General features: G+C 40.6%; 2 protein-coding genes across 2 annotated transcripts; one reads left to right on the top strand and one right to left on the bottom strand.

Annotated features, from left to right (window-relative positions):
• Window positions 1-2,555: 2,555 nt before the first annotated feature.
• LOC4343315 (receptor-like protein 4) lies at window positions 2,556-8,063 on the top strand. The gene is made up of 9 exons (XM_015789817.3): window positions 2,556-2,774; window positions 3,515-4,573; window positions 4,919-5,066; window positions 5,770-5,841; window positions 6,203-6,274; window positions 6,824-6,895; window positions 6,982-7,059; window positions 7,236-7,420; window positions 7,520-8,063. The coding sequence occupies exons 1-9, from the start codon at window positions 2,675-2,677 to the stop codon at window positions 7,648-7,650; spliced, it is 1,917 nt and encodes a 638-aa protein (XP_015645303.1). The 5' UTR covers window positions 2,556-2,674; the 3' UTR covers window positions 7,651-8,063.
• A 60-nt stretch (window positions 8,064-8,123) lies between these two features.
• Window positions 8,124-11,357, bottom strand: LOC4343314 (protein C2-DOMAIN ABA-RELATED 5). The gene is made up of 3 exons (XM_015789818.3): window positions 10,915-11,357; window positions 9,482-9,577; window positions 8,124-8,677 (listed from the first exon to the last, which is right to left on the bottom strand). Exons 1-3 carry the CDS (start codon window positions 11,029-11,031, stop codon window positions 8,390-8,392), a joined length of 501 nt encoding a protein of 166 aa, XP_015645304.1. The 5' UTR covers window positions 11,032-11,357; the 3' UTR covers window positions 8,124-8,389.
• Window positions 11,358-13,494: the final 2,137 nt, after the last annotated feature.

The raw sequence follows: 13,494 nt of genomic DNA, 5'->3' as shown, positions 1-13,494 counted from the left end.
GTGGAGAAGTAATTTTATTTTAATATAAAATACCGTGCTAGAAATAGCTACTTCATTTGTTCCAAAATATAACAACTTTTAACCCTCTGGATTTGTCACAAAATGTAACAACTTCTCCACCAACATTCTCTTCCTAACCAATCACAACCCTCTAGCATTCACTTTTTCTACCTACCTCCACTACTCATCCAATCACAACCCTCCACCATTCACTTTTACCTACTTTCTTAATAATCGTGTTCAACTTTAAAACGTCTTATATTTTGGGACGGATGGAGTATATTTTGGAACGAAGATATCAATGGAGTAACGGAACAGAAGAATTACTGCAATTGGCCGAGTTTAGTTTCAAATTTTTTCTTCAAACTTTTAACTTTTTCATCACATTAAAACTTTTTTACACACATGAACTTCCAACTTTTCCGTTACACCGTTTTAATTTTAACCAAACTTCTAATTTTGGTTTGAACTAAACATGCCCTTGGACTCTCTACGGGAAATTTCACTCACCTCAACGAGGCCACTGGATCTCAATCGATAGCTGGAGCATCCAATACCGCTACTCCAGCGTAGTGGTAGGGACAAATCGCCGCAACAACCGGGCGCACTTTCCCACTTCCGGTCCCCCCCCCCCCCCCCCCCACCCGTCGTCGATACCGCCCGCCGGGACGGTGCAATAAACGTTACAGTGAGCTGGAAGGACATGCTGCATTGCATTGCTGCCCGGCTGCCCGTGATCTTAGTTTCGCACCGATTGGCTAAGGTTGATTTGCTCCCGATGATTTCTCCACGAGGCCGTAGTACTACGAGCAGTAGCTGTGTACCCCGACAAGATGCAACCCTTTTTTTTCTTTTTCTTTTTTTTCGCGCGCCTATTCATTTGTTGGGTGACCAGATTTTTTCTATCCTTACATTTACAACTAACGGATTACAAAAGAAAATAATAAATACATATTTACTTACACAATATTTATATTAAAATTATAGTGCACTTACCTGTCATATCAACTAAATTTACAAATGTAATTTTAGTTATATAGGACTGTAATTCTATATTTTAAAGAAAATAACTAATACATATTTACTTACACAATAATTTTTATCAAAATTACATTGCACTTACATGTCATATCAACTGAATTTGCAAATATAATTGTGTTATATAAAACTGTAGTTTTATATTTTATTTCATCAAACCAAACTAACACGCATGGTTGCATCCGTTCATATTCCTTATCTGGTTATAGTGTTGGTTGTGTGTCCAATAAAAATGCTACTAGGTGGTTCGTGCAGGCGTGCACGGTAGGGACGCATCACAGCCGTTAAATTAAGTCATGCCCAAGCGATCCAACGGAAGCAAATTCTAGTGATTTCCACAAAAAAAAAAAATCTGTCGCGTGATGTTTAACAAAATCGTTCAGAAAAAGAGAAAAACGGCCGCGCAATTTCTGGCGACTTCGAGTTTGAGGCTTTGAGCCAAAGCTCGCAATATTCTGGGCTTCTGTCGAGTACGAGCTCGAATCGAATAGCTCGCCAGGGGCAGGGCAGCTGGTTGCCTGGTTCTTGTCCAGGGCGCGGTGTCGCCTCCACCAACGGCTGCACCGCGGTTCTATCGGCACCGTCGTCGTAGCCCGCATCGACGTTGGTAGTCCAACACCTCCTCCTCCCAAGTTGCCTCGATCTATCTACAACACCGACCACCAAACATTATCTGTTCTGAAACACCGACCACCAAACACCGACCTCCCTAGTTGACAGCGGAAGTTCGGCGGCGACCCCCACTCCTTTCTTCCTCCAACCGGCGGCCTTCCTCCCTAGGCCGGACACTGACAAGCTCCTCTCCCTCTCCGTCAAGTTGCTGCGTGGTTTGGAACAGGGATAACGATGGGCTCAACAGCGCTGAATGGGGACGAAAACGAGGTTAGCCGCCTCCTCATCTTCTTCCTCTACCACCTTGTTGTCGAGGTCGCTAGATCCACTTTAGGGGTGGCAACGCATCTCGTGGTGGTGGCCTCGCCGACGACCGCCACCACCCTTGCATGAGGTGTGGGGGTGTTGCACGGGGCCACGCCTCTTCCAACACGCCACTCGCCTCATGCCTCAGCTCCGCCCTGACATATGCCTGCGTAATTTCTGATGAAAAACCCGTGTCTTTATTTTAGCTCCGTGGTCTTTAGATTGGGAGCGCGGATGTGTGCGTGGCGTGAAATCTCCGACGTGAACGGTCGGGGGTGAACGCCATGTAAGTATACTGTGAATGGCCTTAGCCCTTGGTCCGGACATTCATTCCTGCGCGCTGATAACCAATTCCCAGATGATTATTGTTATCCTCTCCTCGGGTGGCTCGTGCGTGGGTCGGGAGCACGAACGTGCACGGTGCACTCCTCTCACTATCCCTCCCGTACCCCAACTAAAAAATGATAAAAGGAGGTTAACCTGTGACCACATCATCTGCACAGCTCAAGTCTCCATTACTAATCATAAAAGCACCCCGTATTTGTCTGTCGCTAATCACGAATATTCTAATACTACACTCGGTTTTAGCTCTCGAAATCAGAGTTTTCAGGCAGCTTGTTGTTTCTCTGCCTCGAGAGAAAAGAAAAAAAAAGAGAAATCTTGGGAGTGCCAAAGCGGAGGAGAAAGGCTCGTACTTTGAAGGGGAGGGAGGAGCGCAATGCAGCGCGGATCTCTCGGCGTGCTGCGGCTGCGGCTGTGGCTGTGGCTGCTCGCGGTCTCCGCATCAACCGCTGTTCTTGCGGCGGATCCTAGCAAAGGTGAGCTTTCTTGCTTGATTCTTGTTTGCCTTTTTTAGCTTTGAAAAGCTCAGTTTCCTGGGTCTTCCTGCTGAAATGTTTGCTAAATGCAGCCCAAACCAGCGACCGTTTTTAGTCTGTGGAATGAAACAATTTCGTCTACAGAATGAGAAATTCCTGGCTATTTTACCCCTTCTTTCCTTCCCTTTTTGGATCTTGAAATGCGAATCGTGTCTTGGGAGGATGTAAGCGGCGAGGTGGGTTCCCCCAGTTTGAGTTTTTGGGTCCAATGCTGCATTTCTTGAGTCTTGGCCAAAATTAGGCGCTGTTGTTTGGTTTCAATCAAGCAAATTTGTGGGAATATCCTTCTATTTTTAAGCATTTCTTGTATTTTGGGGGCACTGCATTGTTCACGGAAAAAAAAGATTGATTTTGACCCCTTCTGAGATACTACTACTTATGATATTTCTGTTCCCTTATCGAGTTCATCCATTTTGGAGTTCATCCATTTTGGGAGTACTACTCCCAAGGAGTCCAGTTTTCTTTGCGAGTTCGCATGTGCTATTTGATAGTTTCCATTTTGCTAGGACAAATCTTGCTCAAGCTATGACTGAATAGGAAGTAGGAACTACTCCCATTTCTGTATATTTGTACTTTCACGGTTTAATGAACTCAGATAATATTTGCTGTAGTTGCTTGATTGATTGTTCTTGTCTAGCATGACATAGCTGTGTGCCGTAATTCAAGTATCTTGTTTTCAGAGCCATTCACCATCCGCATAAGCTGTGGGAGTTTTGATGATATCCGGACAGCTCCTACCAACACATTGTGGTACAGAGACTTTGGTTATACTGGTGGCAGATTTGCAAATGCTACACGGCCGAGCTTCATAATTCCTCCGCTGAAAACGCTCCGGCATTTCCCTCTGTCTGATGGTCCTGAAAATTGCTACTACATCAACAATGTTCCCAATGGGCACTATCAAGTTAGGCTTTTCTTTGCTCTTGTGGCTGATCCTAATCTTGACAGCGAGCCGATTTTCGATGTTTCCGTCGAGGGTACTCTATTTAGTTCTTTGCTGTTGGGTTGGAGCAGTGAGGATGAGAAGACATTTGCAGAAGCTTTGGTTTTTGTCCAGGACTCAAGCCTGTCAATTTGCTTCCACAGCACTGGTCATGGTGATCCATCGATACTTTCTATCGAAGTTCTCCAAATAGATGACAATGCCTATAAATTTGGTCCTTCATGGGGGAAAGGTACAATACTTAGAACTGCCAAAAGGTTGACATGTGGTTCTGGCAAACCAGCATTCGACGAAGATCTAAATGGTATTCACTGGGGTGGGGACAGATTCTGGTTAGGGGTGAAAACTTTGTCTTCCAGTTCTGACGACCAGCCGATATCAACTGAGAACGTTATAGCAGAAACATTACTTGCACCAAATTTTTATCCTCAAAGCATCTACCAGTCTGCTATTGTGGGTACTGACAGGCAACCAAGCCTATCCTTTGAAATGGATGTTACTCCAAACAGGAATTATTCTGTGTGGCTTCACTTTGCAGAGATTGAGAATGGAATAACTGCGGAAGAGGAAAGGGTGTTTGATGTACTTATCAATGGGGATACTGCATTCAAGGATATTGATATAATTCGCATGGCAGGAGAACGTTTTACTGCCCTTGTTCTGAATAAAACTATTGTTGTCACTGGGACAACACTAACAATTGTCTTGCAGCCTCTTAAAGGAACACGTGCCACTATTAGTGCTATTGAGGTCTTTGAGATCATTCTGGCCGAAAAGAAAACTTTAACTCAAGAAGGTTGGTGCTTGATACCCTACAAATTACTTTCCTTTTGTTTCAAGCAAATAGCAAACTATGGTAGTGGCTTTTTTGAACATTGTACTGACTTTATTTTGACTACTGAGCCTTTTTGTGTCAAATTGCGTATGAAACTTTTAGTCCCATTTCCATCTTGTAGATGATTGAGGCCACCTTAGCTTTTCATGATGTATATTGATCGATGAAAAATGTACTGCCAAATAAAGTAGCTTTTACTGAATGCAAAAAATGTATTGATGTCTTTTTTCAAAGAACAGAAAATGACACGCGAATCACCAGAGTTTGCTGCTTATGTAATGATTTTCCTGTTTTAATGCTTTATAGTGAGCGCATTGCGTACTGTGAAGGGTTCGCTTGGTCTTCCTCTTCGATTGGGCTGGAACGGTGACCCCTGTGTTCCTCAACAACATCCATGGAGTGGAGTTGAATGCCAGTTTGATGATATCAAAGGCCATTGGGTCATTGATGGGCTGTATGTTCTCTATATCACAAAAATCAATATTTATCTTTATTATTAGCTTGCTAGAAATGCCACACTGATTTTTTATTCGTTCAAATAACATAAATAGAAGGATTCCGCACGGTCTATTTTCTCATTTATTAAATTTCAGTAACATGAAACTAATACATAATAATAAGGTATGTTCTAGTAAGCAATATTGCATACAATTGCCCAACCAAAAAAAAGGAAGGTCTGAAGGACTAATAATAGGACAAAATATGAGACCGTGAACATATAGTAGTTAACTAAAAGATAGTGCCAAATGACATCACTTGTGAAATTCCACATGTATTCAATTATCAGGTGAAGATTGTTGCAAGCATACTATTGCTAGTAGTTCTACAACAGCTATCACCTAATCTTATTGTACAATAAATTTAAAATGCTCTAGAATTTGATTTTACAATGCCATGCTGTCATATATTCTTTTCAGACAATTATTGATTGTCATGTGATTTTCCCATGGATTTCCTAATGAACTGCTGGTAAACCATTGATTCGAACACCAATCTTTTCATAGTTTGGTTTTAGTGTTGTAAAAGTTGTGTTTTGATGAACTAGGGGCTTATCCACAATTTTTGGTTTCTGACATGCATTTCAATTTCAATAGTTATCCATCAACAGGAAATCTTTTTCTATCGCAAGCATTTAAACTTAATTCCTGAACATGCAGAGGTCTTGACAACCAAGGTTTGAGAGGATTTATACCTTCTGACATATCTAAGCTACAACATCTACAAAGCATGTAAGTTGGTATCTAATAGAGACGATCTGATTTCATTTTTTTGAGGAGCACTAGTATGCTTTGCTAGATCTTATGATAAGTGCAGTATCTGAAACCTTCACATTATAACAGCATTAATTAAGGACTGCTGGAAAGTATTCAAAACCTATAAAGCTGTAACATTGCAATGGATGCATTGACCTACACACCTGTGCAACATATATGACTGTTGGAAAGTGGTCATGTCCAGTATCATCTGAAAATCTAATATGAATATGGGATTTTTGTGAAATCTAAATGACATGTTCTAACTGCCATTGCCATAAGAAAGTTTTGCCCCTCTTCTAGTCTGACACAAGTACAATCCCATTTTGTCAAACAGAAACTTGAGTGGTAATAGCATAAAGGGCAACATTCCTGTCACCTTGGGTACTATATCAGGGCTGCAAGTGCTGTAAGTGCACCTCAACTATATTTTACTATTATGTTTCCCTTGATTATTTCAAGAACATTCATAATATGTTCTCTTGATTAAAGAAAGAGTATGTAAAATGTATTTGTATTCTTTGTGTTTGAGCTTCTTAAGGCTTGATGCCAAATGTTCTTGGAGGTAACAATAAGGGAAATTTATTTGTTTGGTCAAAGCGTACCTTTTTGGTGATAACACATGACCTCAGAATGGGATATTGCAATGGTTAGATCTTGGCACCTTGCATCATGTGCCTAAAATTACCGATATCCCTGCTCCTTTATTTTTATTGTGAATATTCATCCAGCTTATTGCCTGTTCTCTGCTGACATGGAACTCAAAAGTGAATTGTATTTCATTTCCTTATACTCCTGAGATTGAAACTGCAGTTGGAAGCTAATGATTCAGTTAAATATCATTTCTTGATTAATCCTATCTCTGTCAAATCCGCACTACTCTTAGACCAAATTTAAGTTATATCGGGAAAGAGCAGCAGTTTTTTGTATAATACTAACTTGATAATTATGTTTGCAGAGATCTGTCGTACAACGAACTTAATGGTTCTATTCCAGATAGCCTTGGTCAGCTGGCATCGTTACAGATACTGTGAGGACATTTATTATGCATTTTGTTTTGTTTGGGACATGCTTTATGCTTCTCCCTGTTATCTTAAAAGAATAGCTCTCATGCAGGAATCTGAATGGCAATTATCTTTCTGGAAGGGTACCAGCCAGCCTTGGAGGAAGACCTCTACACAGAGCTAGATTTAAGTAAGCACTCTCTTTTCATTTTGTCACTATATGTAACCTGGTTTCAATTTGCCACATCCTCCATATACGTAATCACACATACCAATCTAGATACATCTGGCTGGTAATTGCTGTTAATAGAAGATTGAATGATAACAAGTTAAGTAGCTTATGATTGCTGAATGCTGATATGGCAGCTTCACGGACAATGCTGGACTTTGTGGAATTCCCGGTTTACATGAATGCGGCCCGCATTTATCTGTGGCTGCAAAGATTGGTATGGCTTTTGGGGTACTGGTAGCTATCCTATTTCTAGTTGTATTTGCGGCATGCTGGTGGAAGAGAAGACAGAACATTCGCCGTGCGCAGAAATTAGCTGCAGGTAAGAAGCAATCATAAGTTGTTAAAATCTGAATGCAGGGTGTACGCCTTTTCTGAATATAAAGGACTGATTGCCCATTTCCCCCTTATATTACTGCAGCAAGGGAAGCTCCTTATGCAAAGTCTCGAACACAATTTACACGGGACATGCAAATGGCGAAGCATCACCGCCCACATGAAAGCTCTCGGAGCGGCAACGATGAAAGCACTCCACATTTGCTTCCTTCCTAGTTAATTGTTAGCTATGGTGATTTGTTGTTTGCTCAGTTGATTCTGCTATCAGGTTGAGTTGCAAAACAAATTGTACATACTAGGTCATGTATGGTGTATAGACACTCGTTTTTGGCTCCAACGTTTATGGTACAGGAGCATTATCAGTTGAGAGAAAGGAATGATCCAGATCAGGTTGTCCTATTGCTTCTGAATTCTGATGGACCAGGTGGTGTACTGACTGAATTGCAACATCTTATGCTTGTGCAAATTAGCAGCCAGATTATCTCCTGTACTACTTTTAAGTTTGCCAAATGTAAATTCAGGGGAGCACCTATTTACTGTTATATAAACCTGAAATCTCACCTGGTCTGTCAATCTGTAAATGTTGTTTTTTTTTAGTTTCAATTGACAGTAATTTATTTCGAGTGGCATACTGAAAATGTGTTCCAGAACTTATACATCCCTGCGGAACAGAAAAGCAACAGAAGGTATGCAGAACCAAACACTGAAAAACAAGCATATTACTCCCAGTAGCACAGGCCTGCTGCATATCAGCATCACATATTTTTATCCCATCCTACTGATCTCATGATCTCATCAGGATGTTTTTTTTTTTTACTTATCTTTCATACCTCATAGACCGTGTCCACACCAGCCATGTGTGTGTGTGTGTGTATATTACACACACACACATACATACATACATATATGTGTGTGTTGTGTGTGTATATATATATATAAGCTCGCCGCCGGCGAATCACCGGGAGACACCTGGGATGTTAACCCATTGGAGGTGCAGGATGATCTCGCCGGTATCGGTGTTCCTGAGCTTGAGGACGATGTCCTGGGACACCTTGCCGTCCTTCCATGTGATGTGGCTCTCCGCCGCGAAGCAGTTCTCCTTGTCCGGGTGGATCGTCTTCATCACCGCGCCGTCGCCGAGATGGCTGTGGTCCTGCTTGGCGATCTCGACGAAGTCCAGGATGCCGAACTCCGCGTCGCCCATGCTGTCGTCCTTGGTGAAGGTGTCCTTGTCAAACACTTCCTGCGTGCAGGTTGATGTTTCAGAAGGGACCAGAGGTGGCAACCAAATGCTTAGAAGTAGGCTTATACAAGAATCAGTGCAAATTTCATATATTATTTAACATGAAAACTACCGTTAAATCAAAATAAACGTTTGAGATTTGTCCGCGTTACTCTAAGTAAAACTTTTACTCCCGGATTTAACAACGAGGGAATGTTTTACCGGGAGTAAAAGTTTTACTTAAGATGACGTGAACAAATCTCATATGCCAATTTTTTTTATCCAACGATAGTTTTCAGGTTTACGTTACATTTTGCACTACATATTTTCCCAACTTGTAATGAAACACTTGATATCTTGAAGGAAGAAGCACTGAAGTAGTGACGAACCGAGAACGGAAATTATCAAGGGTCTAATCATACTCCCTCAGTTCTAAATATAAGGCATAACCACACACTTAACCCAACGAGCAAGAAATAATTATTATCAACTTCTAGTTCACGTAATGTAAATAAATATAATGTATGCACCCAATAAATCAAGAGATCTTGAGGGTGAAGGAGAGTAGGTGCTAGCTAGTTACATGCATATACGTATGTTTTATCTTATAAAACAATTTTAAAAAATAGTTTTACGTTATATTATGAAATAGAGAGAGTAATTAAGTATCTAACTTATGAATTGATATACTTAATTAATATAATATACATTATTAAAATTGGATAATTATTTATCTGGGTCCTATGACCTCGAGAAGGATAACGTAGGAACACCACTGGCTGGCTGAAGGTACTAAAATGTGAGTGGAAATGCTGATGAACTTACAATTTTAACAGGCAGCATCATGTTTGTGATTGATAACGTGAGTTCCTCGTTCCATTCTGGGTTGATGGAATGATATCTTATACTTGACTTGACTTTCTGCACATCGCACGAATAGATTAGCAGAAATGTCAACAAAGAAGCATCATTGAGGATAAGGAAGACAAGAATAAGTAGCCTGAATTTACACCATTTCACTATATAAAACGAATTGTCGTAACCAGTAACATCATACAAAACGAACTATTTGAAAAAAAAATTTCTACTTGGTTTTCCTATCAATAATAAGTACTACATCTATCTACGACCTCTCTATCTCTTTACTAATACTCCCTCCGTCCTAAAAAAACTCAAGCTCATACTACGACGTGACACATCCTAGTATAATGAATCTAGACGTACTCTATGTCCAAATTCGTTGTGTCACATCCTAGTACTAGGTTGTCTTTTTTTGGGACGGAGGGAGTATGAGATATTGTAGAGTTTTGCCTGTCTCATCAACCGCTTTTCATTTAAATTTTTTAACATCTTACTCCCAACAAGTCTCTCACGTCCAACCATCCAAACTCCTTTTCTTCTCAATCTGGCTTAGTTCTTTTCAGCAATTCCAAACGACAACTTCATTGTTTTCACGAACACACTACTGAACTTATATAGAAACTTATTTAAAAAATTAAATAAATATATTTTCTAAGTTTATCATACACTAAAGAGCTTTCTCATTTTGCGCGTGGTTGGATATCTCATCCTAGAATCACAAAGGAACGGGACCTTTATCTCTACAAAATAACCTAGAATCCATTTACACGTAACGTAGAATAAAAACAGGGGTGGAGCCACCGCCCGGCTACCCTGGACGGTTGCCCAGGCTCATCAGTGAAAATGCTATTAAATTTGTATGTTGTTGTTGAATAAGTTGATGAAATATTTATAGCAAATACTAGTTACAGTGAAATTTGTTTGGGCTCAAAAATATTTCTGGCTCTGCAACACTGAATAAAGAAAGGAACTTGGAAATTAAATGATGCTCTTCTATATTCGAGGGTCCCTGATTTCTTAATCTGTTTTAGCTTCGCCATTACTCCGAATTAGCTGCTTCAATTCCGCGTTGGCCGGAAATGGTGTGACTGATACAACGATCAGTAAGTACGTACTACTACACGTACATATATACAGGTCGATTGATTACCGGCCTTAATGGAGAGCTTGTGAATCAATCCCATCAGGGCTACGTATACCGCTCGCTCGATCCAAATTAATCGAAACAAAAGCATGCATGTGCGATCAGGATCGATTAAAAACCGAGACGATCGACGACATTACGACAACCAATCAAAAGGTAATTAAGGTGGCACTCGCCTAGAAGAGCATATGCATGAACAAGGAGGATCCAAGGAAGGAAAGGAGAAGATCGATCGATCGATCGATCAGCAAACCTGGGAGCCGTGGCGGAGGACGACGTAGGGGTCGCTGCTGTGGGTGAGCGGGTCGCAGATGGCCAGGTTGAGGCCCCGCATGACGCGCACCTTGAGCAAGCCAAGCAGGCACTCCATCGATCGATCGAACGAGATCGTCTCTCCGGGCTGATCAGCCTCCTCTCGCGGCCGCGCGCGTCGACCTTATTACCGGAGTTAAAGCTGAAGGAAGAGGAGGAGGAGGAGACGACGGGCGACAGAAAGAAACGGCAGGAAGGCAGGCTTAGGCAACGCAAAACTTGGGCGCCGTGGAGGAAGATGGAGAAGCTGGACGCCAACGCCGGGCAGCCAGCCAAAGGCTTTTTATATTTTCATTAACTACACGGATGCATCATGCATATGCATGATATTTCTGAAACCGCTCCAATCCACCTCCACGCGCCGGTAACGCTACCAAATTTAGGTAATACTACTTGTAGGAACGATCTGAGTGCTCAGATTATAAGGGTATATTAGGCCTGGTTCATTTGGCAAAAATTTTTGCTTCTGTGTGTCATATCGGATATACGGACACATATTTGAAGTATTAAACGTAGTCTAATAACAAAACAATAAATTATAGATTCCATCAGTAAACCGCGAGACGAGTTTATTAAGCCTAATTAATCCGTCATTAGTAAATGTTTACTGTACCACAACATTATCAAATCATAGCGTAATTAGGCTTAAAAGATTCGTCTCGCAATTTACACGCAATATGTGTAATTGACTTTTTTTTTGTCTACATTTAATACTCCATGCATGTGTCCAAACATTCGATGTGAAATTTGTTTTAGGAACTAAACAGGGCCTTAGCACTCTCTCCGTCCCAAAAATGAACATTTTTGGACTTCGACACAGTATTCAGGATGCTATTTTGACCAATAATAACTATAAAATAAGATGTTTTAAATAAAAAGAGTTATACATTATGATAGTTTGTTTAATGATAAATTTAGTAACATCAATTTTACATGATTGATCCTTTTTTTCTATTAATAGTTAAAGTTAAAAATATCTGACTGGACACCATACTTAAAAATGCTTATATTATACTCCCTCCGTTTTTTAATAGATGACGCCGTTGACTTTTTCTCACATGTTTGATCATTCGTCTTATTCAAAATTTTATGCAAATGTATAAGATATAAATCACACTTAAAGTACTATGAGTGATAAAACAACTCATAACAAAATAAATTATAATTACGTAAATTTTTTAAATAAGACGAATGGTCAAACATGTGAGAAAAAATAAATGACGTCATCTATTAAAAAACGGAGGTAGTAGGATGGAGGGAGTACTTAGTTACTAACTCTATAGTTAGGGGTAATTTTGAGAATCACCGTCGCTACCCGTTCACCCGGCCATGGCGGCCGCTGTTCCACCCAGTGATCACTGCCCTCGCTCTCGTAGTTCCGTCGCCGTTCTTCCCAGCCATCCTTGCCCAGGTTCGATGCCGTCATATTCGTCCTGCGGCACAAGCTCTAGTAAACCACGATGGCCTAGCTAGATTATGCTAACAGTAAAGAGGATCGTGAAAGACGTTTTTGATGGATTTTGTTCGGCTTTTCATGATTTACCGTGGTAAGCGAAACCTAATTCCCGATATCCGTCCGACTGTTAGCTTTCTGCCATGCTAAGGAGGACATTGACGAAGCGTTCATTTGTCCTCCTCCCTGACGGCGATATCGGCGGCCGGCCGGCCGTGCAGTGCAGGGCAGGGAAGGGCAGGGCGTCTCGTGCGAGCCTGCGTTGCGGCGACTCGTCAAAACATGTCTTCCCTCCGTTTCAAAATGTTTGACACCGTTGACTTTTTAGCACGTGTTTGACCGTTCGTCTTATTTAAAAAAATTTTGTGAAATATGTAAAACTATATGTGTACATGAAAGTATATTTAACAATGAATCAAATGATATGAAAAGAATAAATAATTACTTAAATTTTTTGAATAAGACGAACGGTCAAACACGTACTAAAAAGTCAACGGTGTCAAACATTTTGAAACGGAGGGAGTATAATATAAGGAGTTTTAAATCAAACATGGGTATTTATTAAATATGTTGACAAGACTAAATGGAGAAATATTGTGGTTGATTAAGAAGAAAATGTATAAAGGAAATTTCAATAGTGAAAAGTTATGCCTGGTTAATAAGAGAATGTAGGTGGATGAATTGTTATTTTTTAAAAAATAATTTTTAAAGATTTAAAGTTGTTATATTTTAGAAGGGATGAAGTAAACAACTGCATGCATTTTGTTCCACAGACGACAGGATCACAGGAACATTTCCGTCGGATCAGTGAAATGAAGAATGCGTCAAAAACAATTTAGCGAAAACGGATGGTGGGCCTCGCTGAGCCAAAATCTTAGCCCGGCCTACAGAGGCCAGCAATGTTGGGCCGAGACGCAGAACCGATGATTTTGTTCTCTTCTACTCTTTTTTTATCACTACTATAGAAATGGACATTCAAATCGATACTATAAATACCAAAAATGATATAACATTTATAGTGTTTTTTCCACCCACGCGCTCACCAGCGAGAGAGCCATCACAAAAAAC

Source organism: Oryza sativa, chromosome 7 (assembly GCF_034140825.1).
Source record: "Oryza sativa Japonica Group chromosome 7, ASM3414082v1".
NCBI classification, from domain to species: Eukaryota; Viridiplantae; Streptophyta; class Magnoliopsida; order Poales; family Poaceae; genus Oryza; species Oryza sativa.
This window is presented reverse-complemented; position numbering and strand designations above follow the sequence as displayed.

Bases quoted from the DNA above. Each gene is read 5' to 3' on its own strand.
- LOC4343314 (XM_015789818.3), bottom strand. From the start codon at position 11,031: ATGGAGTGCCTGCTTGGCTTGCTCAAGGTGCGCGTCATGCGGGGCCTC. The intron at 9,578-10,914 runs GTTTGCTGATCG...TGCGATGTGCAG, and splicing joins TCCTCCGCCACGGCTCCCAG to AAAGTCAAGTCAAGTATAAG. The intron at 8,678-9,481 runs GTAAGTTCATCA...ACCTGCACGCAG, and splicing joins TGATGCTGCCTGTTAAAATT to GAAGTGTTTGACAAGGACAC.
- LOC4343315 (XM_015789817.3), top strand. From the start codon at position 2,675: ATGCAGCGCGGATCTCTCGGCGTGCTGCGGCTGCGGCTGTGGCTGTGG. The intron at 2,775-3,514 runs GTGAGCTTTCTT...TCTTGTTTTCAG, and splicing joins TGCGGCGGATCCTAGCAAAG to AGCCATTCACCATCCGCATA. The intron at 5,067-5,769 runs GTATGTTCTCTA...CTGAACATGCAG, and splicing joins CATTGGGTCATTGATGGGCT to AGGTCTTGACAACCAAGGTT.